This window comes from Betta splendens, chromosome 13 (genome assembly GCF_900634795.4).
Source record: "Betta splendens chromosome 13, fBetSpl5.4, whole genome shotgun sequence".
Taxonomy (NCBI): domain Eukaryota; kingdom Metazoa; phylum Chordata; class Actinopteri; order Anabantiformes; family Osphronemidae; genus Betta; species Betta splendens.
The window spans coordinates 9,396,211-9,416,230 of record NC_040893.2 but is presented as its reverse complement, the minus strand read 5'-3'; the positions used below and the strand labels follow the sequence as shown (position 1 = coordinate 9,416,230).

General features: G+C 45.2%; 1 protein-coding gene and 1 long non-coding RNA gene across 5 annotated transcripts in view; one reads left to right on the top strand and one right to left on the bottom strand.

Moving 5' to 3' along the window:
* elna (elastin a) overlaps nucleotides 1–13,637 on the bottom strand; it is a 28,378-nt gene extending 14,741 nt beyond the window's left edge. For 2 of the 4 annotated variants that reach the window (XM_029171629.3, XM_029171630.3), the window contains exons 1-5: nucleotides 13,324–13,637; nucleotides 5,123–5,176; nucleotides 4,450–4,497; nucleotides 3,221–3,307; nucleotides 3,093–3,119 (exon numbers count right to left, since the gene is read on the bottom strand). In XM_029171629.3, coding sequence (XP_029027462.2) covers nucleotides 3,093–3,119; nucleotides 3,221–3,307; nucleotides 4,450–4,497; nucleotides 5,123–5,176; nucleotides 13,324–13,399 — 292 coding nt within the window. In that variant the 5' untranslated portion in view covers nucleotides 13,400–13,637. The remainder of the gene's footprint in view (nucleotides 1–3,092; nucleotides 3,120–3,220; nucleotides 3,308–4,449; nucleotides 4,498–5,122; nucleotides 5,177–13,323) is intronic. The other 2 variants (XM_029171631.3, XM_029171632.3) reach the window with 1 other exon arrangement.
* On the top strand, nucleotides 1,571–8,010 carry LOC129605015 (uncharacterized). The gene is made up of 3 exons (XR_008696474.1): nucleotides 1,571–1,765; nucleotides 3,204–3,419; nucleotides 5,093–8,010. It is a non-coding gene; the product is annotated as an uncharacterized LOC129605015 (long non-coding RNA).
* Nucleotides 13,638–20,020: the final 6,383 nt, after the last annotated feature.

The following is a 20,020-nucleotide window of genomic DNA, read 5'->3' as shown; positions in this document are numbered from 1 at the left end:
TGGAACACGTACTGGGCTGCATGAAAAGCACCAAATCGAACAGAACTGGGCCCATAACGCAGCATTGTGCTCCTGGTCCCACTATTAACAGCTTCAGTCCACTTCTACCAGTGAGCACTTCTCTGTTTGGACTCTTGGAGTCTCTCCATCGCTTCGCAAACAACATTTACGTCGTCCCGTGAGCACATGGAAGGTGGCAGCGCGAAGCGCGAGGACGTTCCAGGGAGCCGTTACTGAGTCACTGTGAAAATATTAGCTCAGAGCCGGAGAAAATACCACAGTTGTGCAGAGCGCGACATGCGTGACCAATTAGACACCAGTAAAAACTAATAACGCTCTTATCTTATCTTGCTTCGCTCTAATAGAAAATAAACTCTTTGCGTGAACAAGTGAGAATAGTGAAGGGGCTAACAACAACAATATCTGATGATGTCACCCAGGAAAAATTGTTTGGGAAGCGAGCGACATCTCCAGTGGGAACAAACAAGCTGTGCTGGGCCGAGGCCTTGGTCCGGGGGGTCACGATATTAAATATTATCCTCTACGTGCAGGGTGGAGTTTCATTTAGGCCCACACCAATATCAGGGTGCATATTTTGAGCGTGTGTGCACACATATGAAGTAATCGCACACATATGAAGGCCGTGCACATATTTACGTACAGCCACAGTCGTGCACATGCAGATGCTTCCAGTCTCTGACAGTCGGGGTGACAGGTCTGAGCTCCGGTAATGAAAAGCACATGTGCTCCAGGAGACTAAACCTCCTCCAGGCTTGTCTTCTTTTGACTAAACACTTTCATCCACACCTCAATCTATCAGTCTCCTTCCTTTCAGCAAGCTCTCTAATGGGCGTGTGCACGTGTGATGCGTGGAGGAGCATTAAGTCATTTTGGTGCGTTTGTAAGCGGCGGCGGACGACAGCATGCGAATGACACACGGGCGATATGTTTGCAAGAGTTATTGGTGCTTTCCGGCCCCTTCGCTTCGCTCTGTCTCCTTCCCGTCCTCCCTGTGTCTTTCCAGCTCCCTGCCTTTCCTCCACTCTTCCCGTTGGGAAGCAGACGAGTTCAATAAGTGCTTGTTTAAACAATGACCCTGATATGAACCGTGGGGTTTGAAGATGAATACAAAAAGTCCAACCGAGCAATGAATCGTATTCAGAAATATATTAACTTAAATTATTGCGATCAAGCGCGATGAATGGTCATGAGCAGCATCATTTAGAATAAACCTGGACGGCTCTCTTTTGCACGGAACACATAAATAACACAGCTGGAGTTTACAAACTTAGATGCTGATGAAGCTTCCATGAAGGCGAAATCATAACGGTGGCAACAGAGACGACAGAGTCATGTTGCAGTAGTGGTGCTGGTTGTTGCTAGGCTGGGCCCGCTCTCACTCTGTTTATCATCTGCAGTTTGTATTGCTCGCTCCGCAGCCCGCTGATGTCCCGCCCGTGCGTCTCAGCCCTAAACAAACTGGTTTATTGGCATAATGATAACATGCTATCAGTGACAAGCAGCGCCTGTTACTTTTCCAGCTTCCTCCGTGTTGCCTGAACACGACAAGAGCCGAGTCCGTGTGAGCCAAGCTTTGAATTCAAGTCCACCTGCGCTTGAGGGAACGCAGGGAACGTAGCGGCGTCCAACAGCTGCTCGTGCAGAGCACCTTCCTCAGTCCTCAGGCTGTCAAAGGTGGATGACAGCTTTCACAATTGGTGTTAGTTTGTGCGGCCCTGCGTGAGCTGTGCGGTGATTCCTGAAGGTGCGTACTGTATCTGTGGAGATGCGACGTCATTGCTGGGCTTCCATGTGCCGGAAGAATGAACAGAAGTAATTATAAAGAGGCCATTGATTTTTCATACGCTGGTAGGATATAATTTCCTCTGGCTCGTTTTCTATAAAACAGGCCAAAGCTGAATTCAACTTGTCATTGTGTGATACTTACCTTACGACCAGCTGCGCGGTAGGAAACCTAGTACTAGCAAGGCATGGACCTGATTCTCATTTCCAAATGCTGGTAGCTCCAGGCAATATTTTGTGATGGAATAGGACTTGCTGATATAATAAGTCCCCACTAATGGAAACCAGCGTCCAGGGATTACTCAATACAATTACAGCCACACAGCAGAGCACATTACAGTCCCTCAGTGAATTTAAGTTGTTTCAAGAATGTGTAAAACCTTAGCTGACCTCTAGCTGTCGTCTGTGTATAATTAAGCCTTTCTGCTGATTAGGACGGGTGTCAAGGATCAGTCACTCTAATTAAAAAACACTTGAGGAGCTGCACTTAGCGCTGTGCGCTTCCCCTCTCCTAGCTAATGCCATTTCGGCCGTGAATGCCAGGAGCGATAGAGGGAGAAGCCGAAGGGACACAAAAGGCCGGGCAACAGTTCCCAAGCAACGCGGCCAAAAGCAACTTCCACCAAATAATGGATATTAAGTCATTTTCACAGAGCGGTTGTCGTTAGAGGGGCTGGGAGTGGCTGTCCGGAGGGACCGCTGTGTTACCTACTCCACGAGCAGGGCCCTGCAAGACGTATGCGGGGGTTCCTTATCTTTCCGACCACACAGGCCGGCTCTAGATGGCTGAGATTGTATCGACAGCGCTCGAGGAAACGTACCCACGGCTAAGTGCTGCTGCAGCACCGGCGCAGCGCGAAGCTGGAGCGAAAATATTTACGGTACCAGAGAGCGGGCCCGCGGTAAGGTACGGTTTCCAGATATTGTGCGCGTCAAATTGCAACGCGTTCAGGCCGCTGATGCGCGTTTGTGCTTTGCCAATCATCACTCTGTAACGCGGCAGAGGCGCGACGGCGGCGGCGGCGGCAGCGGCGGAGTCTTGGTGAACCCACCCAGTCAGGACGCCCCAAACAGCTGCAGGCTGGTGTAAACCAACCCCAAAGAAAACACAGGCATGATAAGCAGAAGCTGATGACAACCAATCAGAGGCCTGTTTCCCTCAGCCGCCGCTGTGCCTGTGCAGATCACTGCTAACACGTAGTCCATACATACAGATATGTGACCACAGCCTCCAAGTATTACAGACATTTTATCTTAGATATATCTGCTTGGTGTAAGTTACTACTTACCTGGTTTAGGGCCTTTTCCACCTTGTCCTGTGGAAATAACATTAAAAGGAGTAAGGAGAGAAATTAGCAGCAGCTCCTGAAGACTGTGTGCACTGACTCGTGTGTTTGCAGACTTTTCTTACACTTACCTGTGACGCCGAAGCCTCCGGGTCCGACGCCCCTCGGCACCAGAGCACCTGGGTTCACACCTTGGCCTGCACCTCCATAACCGCCAACTGTCAGGGCCAGCGGAGACAGTTACCATCAGTGTCAGCGTCAATGCTAGCCACCCGCTAGCCACCCGCTAACAACGCTGGTGCCGTGCTGTTCTGCCCTTATCAACATGAGGTAAGGCTTGTAATTAAACACACAACAATCATTATTACCCAATGCTGAGCTTGTAAAGGAGAAATGTGTAATCAGCCTCGAATATCCAAACCTCATAATGTCTTCAACTGAACTGGCTTAACAAAAGTGGGTGGTCCCAAATACACATTGTTTATTGCCAGAGCAATAACCCCGGGATTTAATTATTCTTAGCTTGCAGTGGTGTGACAAGGAAGTCTCACCATGTGTTTCCCTTAGATCTGGCCAAACTAAAGCCTAGTGTTGACAGGGAAGTTTGTCTGCAATCTGTTTGAATTACACTTCCAGGGTTTCGTGCACTGGGCAATCTAAGGTTTGCACACGGCTTAATACAACTTAGAATTATTGAACCAGCAACTCTGTATCCACAATGTAAAGCATCTTGGGTCTGGTCTCATCCGTGCAGTCGTGGCTTCATTTGTCTGCTTTAAAAAAAAAAAACAGGGTTCACACGTTTCCAATGTGTTCAGCAAATGGAAGTTGGAGCGGGCCAAGAGTCTGGTGAGCTGTTGATGAAATAGTGAGCCGCACATGCAGAGCCACAGAGTGTATCTGCTATGGATGTGTGAAATGACAAATACCAGATAGAATATCTGTGGCCATGCGTTAAACCAGACGTGGCCTTTTGGACAAACAACCAGAACACTGAGAAAGCAACGCCGCTGCCGTGTCTGAGAGATTACTTTATGGAACGGCTGCAGTTTACACAAACACTTCACATGTGAAGCTCTGCAGGTTCATAGGAAGCAAAGAAAAAAAAAGGCATGACGACCATAAAGAAACTCATTACACCAAACATTCGCCTCACCACAAAAATCACATTGGTTCATTCACAAATCATGCATCAAGTAATAAAGAGGTGAAAACCAAATTAAAAATCCTGTTTGCGTTTTTTAAATCACAGACATCCTCGTGCTCGCCCCCATCCGCGATAATCCAGATGTGATCCTTAAAACATATTTGACAACACGTTATAGGGAAAGGTCGTAAATCAAAGGCCTGCGCTACTCACCTGCAGCCTTGGCTGGCTTGTAGCCCGCGGGGAGTCCTCCAGCAGCGCCTTGTCAAACAAACAATCACACACAGCCCTGAGTTATGGTATGCAGCATGTAGCGACGTCAAGGAGAGCCTCTTGGCTCAGCAATTAATCATTACAGCAGGTGACATCACCAGGGCACGAGGAGGCTTTGACATCATAACCGCTTGCGTGGATGATTCTGTATAGTGGATGTGTGCATATTTACATTAACACTAGAACACTACAGGGTAATGTGAACATCTTTCAACTGTTATGTATGAAATCGAAAACAGGGGAATAATAACTATTTCCAGCTTAAGACTTTAAATCATGCCAATACACACAACACGCAGCGAGAAATGATTTTGTTTTTAATGTTGCAACGGGTGTTTGACATCTCATATCGTTGTTTATGCGACTATGTCCACTGGAAATTGAATCAATATACAACTAGACTGCAACAGCAAATACGTTCTTAGGAAACACAATCACTTTGAAAAATCAAAACTGTACACAACACGCAGCATGGCCTGCACAGAGCAAGTGGCTTTAGGTCAATGGAGATACAATGAAGATAAACTAGTCTATGGTCTTTTCTATAACACAAGCTAAAAAATGCTTTTTTCATTCATTTTAGGTGGTTGTAATTGAGAAGCAGGTCTGATACCTGGGAAGAATCCAGTTCCGGGTCCAACGGCAGCACCAGGTGGAACATACACTCCTGCAACACAGAGCAGAAAAAGGGTCATCGTCTACCACTGTAACAATAGCGCCTCAGTTTGCAGCCATGTTACTTTTGTAACCAATAATGAGCCCATTTATTAACACATTCTCAAACACATTCATAATCTGTGACCCAGACAGAGCAATAAAACAAATCTGTCCTTGGATTAAACATCTGCCGCATGTTAGCAACGACAGGGCATCCGATCAAACGTAAACAGTGGCTTCAGCCAGGGCGTAATGAAAGGAAAAGACTTTGTACGCTAGATGAGGAGAAAGGTCCAATAGTTTTCATTGTGATGAGGTATTGCAGTTGGAAACCTTTCATAGAGTCGTTGTAGCATTGTGGACACCCCCAGCCCCCTCCTGGACTACACCCCGTAACTTCATTTCTTGCCCGCTTTCTGGCAGCAAGTCAGAGTAATTCCTGCATTGGTCGATCTGGATTCCAGACCCAGTGGCCTCATGTGAACAACAACAGAACTAAAAGAAAAAGAGGACAAAAAAAGTGATTTCAGTTGTTCTGGGACAACTAACAGCTAAATCCAATGGGACTGGTGAGCTAAGGCCAAAATTATAGCATTATACTTTTTTTGACGGGAAAACCTGGTTTGTATCACCAAGAACACAATTCAGCAGAGAGTATGGGGCTGCAGGACCACAGTGATTATATTTAATGGATCTTACATGTGTTAGGGCCAATTAATTTGAACCACATGTCAAAGGCGTTCATGTGTTTATTAGCAAATTCTGTGTGAACACCGCACTTTGAGTTCTGTCCACTGAAGGTGTCCATTAATGGAAGAACATTACAAGGTATTACTGTCCGATCTGGTTGAAGGAAACCCCATGACACGCGCCGCAGAACTATCCCCGAAAATCCAACTTCTCACTGGAGAAGGCTCCGACGTGCTCGCTAACGAGCTGTGACAAGCGGAATGGGTTTGTCCACAGTTTCTATCGTGCAGCTAAACTAAGCAGTAAAGGAAACATGAGCAGCGAGAGCCAGTCAGTGCAGAAAAACCCATGAAGTGCGAAGTCCGGGAACACAATTCAGCAATTCACTGTTGGATTGAGTTATTAAAGTACTGTAACACGTATTGGACACTCACAAAACTAATAAAAACACGAGCCTGAAGTTTTGATTGCTCCTTAAATGCTGAAAAATTTGACAGCTTTAGACAGTATTAATACAACAGTGAGTGATTTACTGTATGTTATCAGGAGCAAAACCTACTTAGACGCTCAACAACTGCAGCCATTAAATGAGTGGAATACAGAGAAACAGGTTTTTATTTAAGAGAAGCCTTTTCTAGAGCAGCAGCGGTTCACAGAATGAGGTCATGTAGAAGAATTAGTTTTGTTTTTTTGTTATATTTTTTATTTTAGCTGCAAGTGGGAATAAGTGGGAACATTTACGATTCTCGGTGAAATGATGAATGAAGGAACGGACAAATGCAAATGAGTTTGCCTTTCAACTCCTGCCTCGTGGCACGGCTCTCAGGTGCAGGCACCACACAGCAGGGGTGGGGTTATTGTTCTCGACCCGGTTCCCTCGTCTCACAATCAAAAGGAGGATTTCCTGTCTCGGCGTGGCGAGCAGGGAACGTGCGTCTGCTCCACTTTTCCTTTTTCTCAGAATCCCAACCGCTACTGTGCCCATGTCTGCAGAGTGCATTCGGTTCACTGACACCATGAAAATAAGACACAATGACCTCCGCCAAGTGACCTCACCTATCGCAATACGTTGCGAGATTTATGATGGTCTTAAATCACGTCACCCTCAGCATGTGGTAACGTCCCTGTGAACTTATCCAGGTCATGAGAATGTGCAGGAATTTGTATGAACGATGCGACTGACTCCGAATGCGCGGGATTAAATTGGGAAGAATTTATTTCATTGTTGATTTCAGCTGAAGGTTTAACCTTGAGTGTTTCTGAGATGATTAATGTTGGTAGAGAACCCAGGAAGAGAGATTTGTGCTTTTATTACCAAGTAGTGACTTTTAACAGCATCTTTATCATCTCAAATCTGTGACTGTTAAAAGATAAAAAGGGAAAAAGTGTTAAATTCAGCTTTACAGCGCGCAAACAGAGCAAACGAGACAACAAGTTATTGCTTAAAGCGATATAATTCATCCGGGGCAGGTTCATCCAGGTGACGCAGAGAAAGATAAGTGAGAGAATTTTAAAATGTTTTTCAGACAGACGACCTTTTTTAGAGGCCAGACGATGAAGCGCCAGTATATCACTGCCTGCTACTCCGTCAGGAGGTCTTGCTTTCAGCTAAATATCACGGTTGTTGTGCGATTTCTCCTTTTGTGGTTTGAGCCCAGAGTGGCCCTGAGCACATTAAGAGGGTGATGACGTGCATTCGCTCGCCGGAATCCTGACAGTGATTTGAATTTATTACCTCTCCACTCTGGACCTGAATGGGGTTCAAGTCATAGGAACCAGTAACAGAGCCAACCATCAACAGAAGTGAAGTGAGAAGATGTAATCAAAATGGACCGGAAGTAGTTTACACTTGATGTGATTTTATGTTAATCAAAAAAACCTGAAAGGGTCATTTCATATTATAAACCATTTATCTAATGAATGTATGTTGCTAGAGTTCGGTGGGTTTTATGGTGGGCCCTTTTGGGAAACCATCAAAAACATACCCAAGTCTGTCACTAACCTTTATCTGAGGTAATCACCAACATATACAGTATAGTAATATTTGTACAGTATAAACACATGGATAGGCTGTTTTCCCTCTGTTGTGACAATTCTTGCTGTGTAAAAGTAATTGAATAGGGAGTGAAAAAATAAATAAATAAATAAAGCACATACAGTACACACTTCTGTCTGTCCCTGAACACCTCCAACACAGAGACTGATGAAACACTTGTCACAGCTTCTACACAATGTTACATTCCCTAATGTTAATCCTCATTTAATCACTGCCTTTTATTTGTACGCCTTCATCATTTCAGCTTGCTTATAGTTTTATTTGACAGATTTGACGCAGTTGGTGGGAATTTTCACAACTGGAACCGAACTTGTGTTTGTATAACACAACGAGAACAATGTGTTAAAAGCTCAAAGGCTTAGATTAGAAGATAACGTTTATACACCATATGTATGCAGGTGTTTTGCTTTCTCAGATTTCCTTGTTTTGAATTGTTATTAGATGACATACTGTAGCTCCCCGGACCCGAGCGAGCAGGTGGTAGGAGCCGTATCCAGCTCCTTGTATGTTTATTTCTGTATCATATCATGGGCTGTTTTGAAAATGAGGAAGTGGAAATGTGTTTTAAGTGTTAATTTGATATTTTGCCTAAGGCTGATACCGTAACAAATAGAGGAAAAATTCTTGATGGCTCAGATACTTACAGACTAGAGTCTGTGGAAAAATATGCTGACTCCAGAGCAATGCATTTTATGCTGGATTTGGGTTCTTGGGTTCACAAATAACCACAAAAATAGCAAATACACTCAGAACTTGTTTTGTTGCTGGATCAAACCAGGTCAGTGACAGATTTTTCCACAGTACCTCTCAAAGTAATGACAGTTATTCTAATTGCTCTTTGTGGCTTGAGGTTGTTTTTACTTTCTTTCTTGACAGCCAGCTGGTGAGTAATGTCACATTTTCTCTACCATGTTCTGCACTCGTTTGATAATTGGCCTTTGACTAAAAAGGTAAACGTGCACGAGATGATGGACCAACGCATAGAACATGACTGCGAGGCAAGCGAGTAAGAGCACATCTGTACAAACATCACACACAACTTCACACTGCCATTCCCCATCTGTCACATACGACCATTACCATCGCGGCTCAGGCGCTCCAGTTTGGGACGTCTTGAGGAAATCCACTCTGTAAAACCAGCTACGTGAGCCGAACACATGTCTAAAGTTGCCAATGTCCTCATCTGTCCCGTAGCCCAAAGCTATGCTTCACTGGAGCCAACAGTGGCTTCCTGCTCCGCTTGCATCTCCTGTTATCAGACATGTGACAGCTGACCTACGCTACAGTCTGTCACCTCCTGCTCCCTCTACTTTCCGCAGCATGTCGGAGGGTAGAGAGGGGAAATAAACACAGAAAATGACAGTTTGAATGGGAAAATCCATTTCACTCGCGCACCCATGTCAACCTCGCCACGCCTTTCCTCTGCACACATGCCAAACTGTGTCTCAGTCACACTTCTGCGAAGCGGTGAGAGGTGCACGCTGGCAAACAAGCTCACGGCCGTCACACGACGGCAACGCAACCACCGAGGAGGTTCTGGTGTTGTCATTGTTCGGTTGTTCGGGTGCCGCTTCGACAGTGGAAGCTGATAGAGCCAATACGGGACTTGGAAGAACATAGAACGTGGAAGAACATATTGGAACAGCTGTGGAGTCTCCTGTATACGTGTTTCGGAGCTGAACATGATGAAAGAATAAGCCATGGTTGAAAAAAAACATGAACTATATAAACTCACTACAAACTTTGGAGCCAAGACTTGATAGTATAAACTTCATATTATAATAGAAACATATTTATGTGAGTGTAACACACAGTGAAAGTGGAAAAAAGGACAACATTTATGTGACACTTATCAATTTGCTCTGTTATTATTGTGCTTTAACATTTAAAATGAAGCAATGTGACATCTGACAGTAGCAGCGGTACTGTGTGACTCAGAGGTTGAGAGGTTGTGCATATAGAACATGGATTTAATTAAGTATTCTGTCTGAACTGTCACATTTATGAGCAGCGTACTGACAAAACACTACAGGTTTTCAGTGGCGAGGACAAAAGAAGTTTGCATTCTCGAAGGAGGAAAAGCATAAAATCTGTGTGTTGCGTCCGTAAGTCTTGTTGAGTCCAGCCCAGTCTGCAGACAATTTATAGCGTGTGTGGGAACTGGACTTGTTCTCAAGTGGCTGCGTTGCTAAATCCACCAGTAACACTAACAAGAATGCAGTTTTGTTTGGCTTAGATGATTGATGCAGAAGGCATAGAGGTGCCATGCATGCCCCTCCCATAAAAAGTGCACTGTAACTAACAGAACACAGCACACAGTGTTTTCACGCCAGTAGATTTTGATTAAATCGAGGTAAAGTGTTTATCCGTGATTTTATTTTCTGCATTTTTTCCCTTTTTCATCATAATTCGTTTTTCACACAAATGGGCAGTGGAGGAGCTTGGAGATCAGTGTCGAGTCTAGATGAATACACTGGTGACTCCTGGTAGCTGGTGTGGTGGTGAGGCCACTTGGTGTCTGGACTCAGTCGTCTGAATTAATGTGCGTCGCACACTTCACACCGGTGGAGGGCAGAGAAAACATTCAAAGATGCTTGCGCTGACATTTATTCACAGCCCAAGAGACATACACACATTTCCTGATGGCGAAATGACCGTACAGTGACTAGATTTACAAAGGCAAACCAAGTAGTACACAAACTACCTATTAGAGTAACTCATCCATCCCCAGAACCTGTTACCAATGAATCCCAGCGAGGAAACATGCTTTCATGTTACACTGCAAACTGTGGCTCAGTTTGTCCCGTAGCTTTAAGCGTTCCCAGGATGTCTGCCAGAGTGAGACATGAAAACATGGAATAATAGTTCTTTCACAATAGCAAACCCTGGTGCTTATAACCAGAAGGCTCCTACCCAAATGAGTACTGGATGAGGTCACCTCGCTGCAAATTACACCAAACCGTTCAAACATCAACAAGTCAAAATACCTCCACGGTTCCAGCAGCGAAGCTGATGAAACCACTCGCTGAAGGAAAACCTCTGCGTCCTGCTCGGATGCTGCTTCAAAGGGTCTGTTTGATTGCGGGGAAGAAGTCCTGGAGCTGTGTCACGTTCACACAGCAGGCCGTGGTTTACGCCGTTCACAACACGCACGACCCGAAAAGGCTGGAACCCCCTTTTTCTTGAGGGAGTCAAGACAATTGATGGTGTCTGCACACACAGCCAGGAGGGTCACTGACCGATGTCTGAAGTTCCCCTGCAGCTTCCAGGCTGAACGCATCAAACTGCAGCATTACAGATGACTTCATAGAGCCTCTTTAGTCCTTTAGTGTCCATAACGCAAGAGGTCAGCTACTCCCTGGCCTTCAGAACAGAGTCATTAACTGTGTCAGGCATAAAATAACTACTTTGGCATCTGTCCACTAAGAAACCAACATATAACAACCAGGGTTATATTGTGTTCCATGCCCTCAACAAGAACATATCAATAACCAAAGTCCTAGAAGATGTTCACTCTTCCTTTTATTGGGACAATGACGTATGAGCCCATTTAAATTCCTAAGTTGAGGAATTCTCTTCAACCACACTGGTTCAAACAAACAAAACAATAAAGTATAGTCACAAGCACAAGATTAATATTTACCTCACTGTACCCACATAACAGATGTGGCCGGTTTGCAACAATGTACTGTAAAGTGAGTCTTCCATCTTTTATGAACGCGGGGAAACTACAAATACGCGGTACCTTCGCAAGGTCGTGGGGGGAAACATGATGGAGCGTATTTATTAACAAACTTTCTTCCCAGATGTTTCCTCCAGGAGCATAATTCACTCGAAGGTGAATGGAAAACACTCGCACCGGCACCGCGATCATAACTCAGGGGTGAGTTCTGCGAGGATCAGATGAGATATTTTCTGTGCAAAGGCGTTAAATTATTGCACAAAGTGTTAATGAGGTTTATATCATGGAGAGTTGACCTTGGACCAAGCTGAGAGACACAGATGGAGCTGGTTTGACTATCAGAGCGGTTGGGTATAAATGGATTCAACACTGCCTTGAGATCAAAGTTGCGTTGCTAAGCCGGTGTTGATCTTTGCTGGCTCCTTCACACACTATATATTTTGCATGAACGCACCCCGACGTCTCAGCTGAAACGTGGCTGGAACACGCGCGACGGGATGAATGTGCTAGAATAGACGGGGAAGGCGTTTTTGAATGATTGGATCTGCAGCCCGACAAATACAGACTGTGTCAACACAATCAACTCAGAGGAGGCCAATAAAACATCCGCTGGATCACATTTTTTTAGGAATCCACAACAATCCGGCTACAATGAGAGAGGACACCGAGAGGAAAGATCGGGAACACGCGCAAACAGCTGCGACTTTGGAGCAAACACATAAAGCAAGAGCTGGATTCGACCAGCGTACCCAGCCCCACATGCTGAACATGTTGTCCAGCTGGGGGCTGAGGAAGCCATAGAGTCTCAGCCAAAACACAGACAAAGAATCAAATATACTGTAAGTACTGAGAGCGGGGAGAAAAAACTAAGCTCACGGGCTGAATGGGAGTGGGAGGAAAGGCACGCTCACCACCTCTCCCCGTCTCCGGGCCCGAAAGCAGATAAGCAGCGACTCTGAACAGCACTTTAAAGGAAGCCATCGCCTCCGCACGCTGCTGCTTCACAGACTCGGGGCAGATGAGTCCTTGAACTTTAAGAGGGGCTGTCAAGGCGACGCTCACGTACAGCTGTCCGTCCCGCTGGAAGCCCATCGGGGATGAATTAAAGCCGTGTAGTTTGTCATGTGGCGGGGGAACAGTGTGCAGGACTGTGTCCAGTATGTGTTTCAGTCTGTCTGTGAGACGCGATTAGTGCTTTTGTCATTCCGGTACATTCAGATAACGACGCGCCTGCGTAACATTACGCTGAAGCCTTCGTGCAGCGCTGTCTCCTGCAATTTGAGGCAGCGAGAAGCAGACCAGGTCTCTGGACAGCACCAAGCCTCACTTGTAAAAGAGCAGCAGTGAATGTGCAAAGGTGAGCCAACAACGTCTCTGCTGTTTATTTGAATGTTTTCTTCAAGTGTGCAGAACACCAGCAGATTAAACAACGCTGAGGGCTTCCTATTAATTTAAACTACCACAAACAGAATCTGCAGTTGCTTTGTCAAACTCTAAGCTTGCACCAAATTACATTACTTTTATTTCATAATTATAAAGAGCTGCTAAATACTTTAAAATGCTTCCATAACTAAATCAATCCATGCTCATTAGCCTAACAGGTCTTAAACATCTGTGAAAACAAAAAGCAACAGAATGACTCAACATGCATTGTTTTAGGTCTCGAGGGTCACGGAGGCACAGATCAGGCATTTGCACCTGTTCCACTTCACCTGTAGCTCACACTTACCTCCTTGAAGTGAGGGCTGAATCAGTGCGAGGAGGAAGAGTCCACAGAAGAGCAACAGCATGTTTCTGTTAGCCATCTCGCTCCAAAATGCAACACCCCACCGCCGATCAGCTGGTTTTATTCTCTCCTAGCTAATTACGGAGCTCTAACCCAAAGTCCTAAAAGGGTGGGTGGGGGGTGGCTGTCGGTGGAAAAAAACAGAAAAGATATGAGTCTCGACGTAATTAGGATAGGGCAGAGACCCCGATTCAGTGGATCACTTCGCTTTTTTTCTTTCTCTGAGTCTGGTGTTGCTGTTTTTATTCTGGTCACTCCTGCCAATAGTACCGACGCTACTGCCAGCGAGGAAAGAGAGAGAGGGAGGGGGAGAGACTGAGACAGAGAGAGAGTGAGTAAAAGAACCCCCCCCCCCCCCCCCCCCCCCCCCCAGCCCCCTCCCCAACCAGAAGGAATTGAACCGTCTGCCAAACATTTGCATGGATACGGAGCGTAGTTATCTGTGAGAGTCGGGGAGAGACGGAGGAAGAGCAAAGCACAAGCCCAGATAATTACCTGCTCTGTGGATCCAACATTCAGCCGCCTGCTTTCCAGCTCAAGATCAAACACTAGTTTTGCTGTTTCTCGAGAAATTACAACATTTCCATAGAAGGCACGGAACACGTTAACTGCCAGCGCAGGCCCATAAAATATCACAATATGACATTGAAAGATCGCTGTCACTTCAAAGATCAGGCGGCCGCTGCTGCCAGTCTACGAGGGAACCAGATCTCCTGACCCACTCGACAGACAATAGATACAGATTACAGAGGATGCTTGTAGCTAACAGGACGCATCCTCTCCAGACGGCGGTCTACTCGTTGATCTTGGATCGCCGTGTCAGGCCATTGCTTAGGAAACACCTCCCAGCTGACAGGGCCGTGGTCCATCTTTTTGTTCTCCCCTCAGAAGGAAACATTCTTGGGATTTCGACTTGAGGAGTTTGAGCAGAGGTACGTTTTGCTTCAGGAGCCGCAGCCAAAGTCATTACTCTCTGACACGGACCTGACAGGCTGGGCCGTTGCTCACATGCTAATGGGTTGTGTTTTCCAACACACGGGCTGCACTTCGTAGCGGTGCCGACTACCATTAAGGCTCACATCCCCTCACGCAGAGTCAGGTCGGTTGCTGCAACGGCATCGGAATTATTTAGCCTGGATGCAAAGCCCGTTTTCTGTTCCATAGAGTGCAGCTACTCAGTTGTGGATATGAAACACACTTGTTTAGGCGAATCGTAAGTGACATCATTTCTTTTACAATATTTGGAAACACACGCTAACACATGTACTGTAGCATGCATCGCTCCAGTGACTGGACTGTGTCAGCGTTTCTAATTAGTGTCAGCGTGTGTAATTAGCTTCAAACATCCTCACAATTGGGCACAGAGGCGAGGTGAACATATGTTAACATACATCAAATGCCTGTAAACAAGCCAAACAGGCCTGCAAGTAAATACACGGGGCTGCCAGACGCGCCTAATAACTTCCTGGAACAGGTTTTGTTTATGGGCTCAGTGGATTGTTTAGATTGGGCTCATCAGGGCTGTAATTGTGCGTCGCACCTGAGACAACGCGCCCAGCCGCTGACTGGTAACCGCCCGCGGAGCGTCCCTCGCGTCTCGCCGCGCCAGCGTCGCGAATGAACTCATCGGCGCGAAAAGAATTGCGCCGGACGCGTCCAAAGCAAATCCATTACAATGAATAACAAGGAAACATTTGCTGCACTTGGCTGATTACAGTAAATCATTAGTTACAGTCCAAACACTGGGAGGACACTGACCCAACGTGGCCTCCTGCATGGTACTGTTCTTTCACTTTTTGATTGGGGCCCAGAAGCCCCAGCTGACTAGACTGCTTGGGAAGCAAGAGTGTATTCTGGATCGGAGCAGTGTTTTTCTCCGTTTATTTGCACGTCTAAACGTCTATTTTAGCTCATGTCTGGTTCCTTACCCCCCCTCGTTTGGGCTACGTTTAATGATGTTTTTGCCAAACAGACTGAGACTGAACATACAGTAGACGTGGGGCGAAAGCTGAGGCAGGGTCACACAAACCGTGCTGTAATTAATTCATCTATGAAAGGAGGGTTCTGTATCACAATTATGTAGCTGCTTTGACACTTTCTGCCAAACAAAAAATGTATCTTAAGCTAAAATGAACTAATCACTGATCTCAGCATTGAAAGATGCGTGAAATCATCTGATCCACCTTTTCCATTTCGTTTAACAATGCTGCAACTGCGTGTATCTGTGATAAAAGCACCCCATGCTTTTTTAAATAGGATTAGTGGGTTTTAATCAGGGTGCTGATTGACCTAAGAATCATCACGACCGCTTGTGAATGTGGTTAATGTTGGCAGAGGAGCATTTATAAATTCATGGAGGTCATGGGCCGATCACGTGACTGATTACAAGCTCAAGCATGGATTTCTGGCTGTTCTTTGCCTTATCAAAGTATCCTATCAGTCCAGTGTGACTGTCCAGTTGCTCCGAGACCAGATCTCGTGGAGACAACTAATGACTGCACAAAGGTTTGCTTGAATGGCCTTGGATCTGCAGGCACAGCTGGCAGAGCGTCACCATATAATCCACCCCGACCTTCCAAGTGCTTCAGAATTCTGTGGAAGGGAAATGAAAATCTGAAAAAGGCCGTTGTCAAGCGCGTTCCCCAAAAAAAAGCAACAAAACATCAAGTCGCTGAGGTACAGTTATATTAAATTCCAAACCAGGGGAGCCTTTATTTACCAACAGACAGAGCCTACTAATTACCTCTGAGCTCTAAAACCTAATCACAGACTTTCTCCGACGAACAATTTAAAACCAGTCATGCAACTCAAATCACTTGTATTATTCCCGAATTAATATGACATTTAGTCTAAAATCATTCATAGTTAACGGACTCATTTGATGTCAAACATGTGAATGCATGTGGATGATTTTGAGGCTGCTTTGGCAAAATCAGTTTCAGTCTGATTATTGGCAACTTGATGATTAGTTCCTTGATTATCTGTTGCTCGATCATTACGCGAAATTGTCGGCTCTAACCATCCCTTTCCTTTTCCCCAACCAATTCAACGTACCTGTGAGGTATGTCCTGTTATGTAACGCGTGAAAGAAAAGGGCTTTCTACAGTTGGTGGCATTTCGACTTCGGCCCTGACAGAAGCGTGTGTGCCGGTACAGATGGTGCTGTTTTCTTGTGTGTGTCTCGTAGCATGAGGGAACATTGCTGTGTAATACTCCACACATGGACTACTAGTGGTACAATGCACCTTTGTTCACTGGGTAAGTGTTTATATCTTGCTGTGGGGTGCTAAGATCATTACCACGTGTTGGTGAAGCTGGTTAGCTGCGATGGGAGCTTCCAGGACACGGAGTCTCGGACCTATATTTAATCCACAGCCGTCAGTTTGGGTCAACAAGGCCAGGTTATCGGCAACCTGCGCCTGCTGTCGTCATCCCTGCACACCCACAGCGAGCATCGCCACACACTGGCAGATGAAGTGTTCCCTGGTGAGGCACAAGCATTCTTGTAACGGTCTGCGCTGTCACCAGCGCGCACAGACAAGCCCACTGGACCGCCTCCAAAGTGTGATACACACATCCAGACCACTCTCCAGATGTGGTCTCTCTGCATGTGCAGGTTCCAGTGAACATCAGATCAAAACCCAGGCACTCGAGGGAAACTGATGAATTCTGGTAAGGACCAGAGCAGGCAGCAGGCTGACTCACATTTGGCATAAAAATCTGGACGACTCAACCTTTAAAAGAGCTTTGCATGCGCTCAAGCAAAGCGTCCAAGCCTCCATCCAGTCTCCTTTTAAACCTTGCAATGATAATCAACTTTACTATGTGGGTTTCAATTAGGCCTCATTATAGCCATTCTTTCAAAGTTCAGCTTACACATGTAGCTCGCCGTTTCATGGTAGACTTTAGAGAGGAACATAAATATTGGGATTAAAAATAAACAACAATTTGTCACACCGTGCTTTTAGCATGATTGCAGAACTGAGACAGTTGTTTCCATTATTAGTTGTTTGGGAGGAGCAACGCTATAAAGTGTGTGTGTGTGTGTGTGTGTGTGTGTGTGTGTGTGTGTGTGTGTGTGTGTGTGTGTGTGTGTGTGTGTGTGTGTGTGTGTGTGTGTGTGTGTGTGTGTGTGTGTGTGTGTGTGTGTGTGTGTGTGTGTGTGTGTGTGCGTGCGCCTGCGTGCGTGCGTGTGTGTGTGTGTCTTGGTGCTTTAGTCTGGGCAACGTTCACAGTTTCAGCTGAATCCAAGCGTTGATTTTTGACTTCATCAAGCATTAACCCTGCGGTCATAAACCCAACTAACCCAACCTAGCCTAGAGATGTCTGGGTAGACGCTATGCACATGGCATCAGACTGTGAAAGTCGCTGTGGTTATATTGCCTCCGAGTGGCAAAGGCTGTTTCATTAGCAGAGCTGACTTTGAAAAGTGGGGCTCCTGGAACATTACTGTAAGTGTGTGTAATCGATTGTACAGATAAATTCAACAAGAAGTCTCTTTTTACATACTGCCAGCATTTTATGAGTTGAGAGGAGCTCTGCTTAATATGGCATGTGCTGATTTCTGGCCATGTGTCAATCAGTGCGTTTATGTTCACCCTTTTTTAAATCAGGCCTCCAGTAAAATCCAACTAAAAGTGAAACCAATCCAAAGTGCCAGAGGAAGCGATCATCCTCATGCATTTCACTTCTCACCCCCGAGATTATCATTGAATAACATGAGTGAAATTTACTGCTTCCAGATCAAAAGGTCCAGATACACAAAACACCAGCACAAACACATGTGAAATTCAGTTGCTGCAGGTTTAATCTCAGCGACACTTATTTCCAGCATGCACATAAACACGCTTCCTCTACATTGTTATAACTTCCTCATGCTCCTCGTCCAGAACGCGTGAGACCGGCTCTGTGGTTCTGCACAGAGTTCCCCTGCATGTCTGAAGCACCTTACTTAGAATGTGAATGAACTGATGGCAGTTTCAAAAATACTGGCTGAGCTGAAAAAAAGTCACAAAGTTCCCCCAACAAGCAAATAATGAAAACAGATGCTTTTAGAAACTGAGATGTTCAAACTCTCAAAAGAATCCTAAACTTCTCCATCTGTCGCCTACTACCTGCCTATTGCTTCATTAAGTTTTACGTGCTGTATTAAAAAGAGAATACAGTGTTAAGCTTCTCGGGGAAATTCTTGTGGACAGGGATCTGCATTTAATCTCCCGAGTCCCAGTGTCCTCACATGATGACGTCATAGCTTGGACGCGGGACCACTGACTTCATCGCGCCAACGAGCCGACACGACTGACTCTTGCTAAGTGAAAGCAAACACCATAAGCTGATTCAACTTCTAAGCTGATCTCATTTGAAATATTTGCTTTCAACTGAACCAATTCAACCATGACAACTCTACCATGTCCAACCATTGGTGTTTCTGAAATCAGAGCAAATCAAAGCTCAGGTCTTACGAGGCCTAGCTGCCAGGGACTGAGGGTTCAGTTTCTGCAGCACGTGGCCAGATGTGGCGTTTACCAGCTGAGCCACAGACGTCGTTAGCAAAGAATCATGATGAAACTGCTAAGATATCTTGGCGTATGTACTGAACATCATTGCTCTGCACCGCGGTGTTACTACAATCCAAGCAAAAACAAGCTAACGCAATGGCATGTAATGAGACACAAGAGCACAGTGAACAATGGGAGCCAGTATAAACACAGTGAACGAGCAACATCAACTTTAATTAAGCGTTACAGGTTTACAAATACACATACTTTTAAAAAAAGGGTTAGAAAAGCAGCAAAATACGGAAAAAAATAGGGAAATAGGCAAAATAGGGAAAAAAACAAACATTCAAAAAAGAACAGTTATTCATAACAAACGTTTAATAGATTGTGGTCATTAGTCATAGTATCAAAAAAATATACTTGACAGAACAATGAGAGAAATGTTTAACGGGAGACGGCATCGAGCTGATGCTAAAGGACGGGTTCGGTTGAATATCGCCAGAATATAAGAGGCATCTACTCTCTCTGCTTTATTTACTGCTTATTTCTTTACAGTTTTGAAGGCACCTTCTACATACTTGGTGGTTTTAATGACATTTTTCATTGATATTCTCTCAGACACAGACACCGGAGCACTGATCACACTTCACGTGACATAGCGATGCACATTCATTTAACTTATTCACTTAACAGGTTCACAATCTACTGTGAACAGAAACATACGATCCTCGTACTGGTGTCAGGGTTGGGATGTTGCTCTAGGATGCTAGTGCATGAACCCCACTAGAACAAAAAGCCACTGTGTGCAGCACAGAGTAGGTCAGCTGCTTTCCACTTGTGAGATAAAAAAAAAACAATTACAGACGTTTACAACGCAGGAGTCACGTAAAACAGAACACAGTGTATCGAAGAAAGACATGACCGCATAGTGAAGAGCAAACAGGACCAGATGTTTTGCTTTACGTATTCTGACCACACAGGTAGAAAGGTCTGCTGTGTTACAGACCAACGTGGACCTTCAGGCTGTCAAAGAGCAAACAAATATATGTATTGTGCAAACACAGTATAGATTATATATTTATCATTATTGAGTTAGTTTGTCATTGCAACTCAATTTTTCCTATATCCACTAAATGTGATTT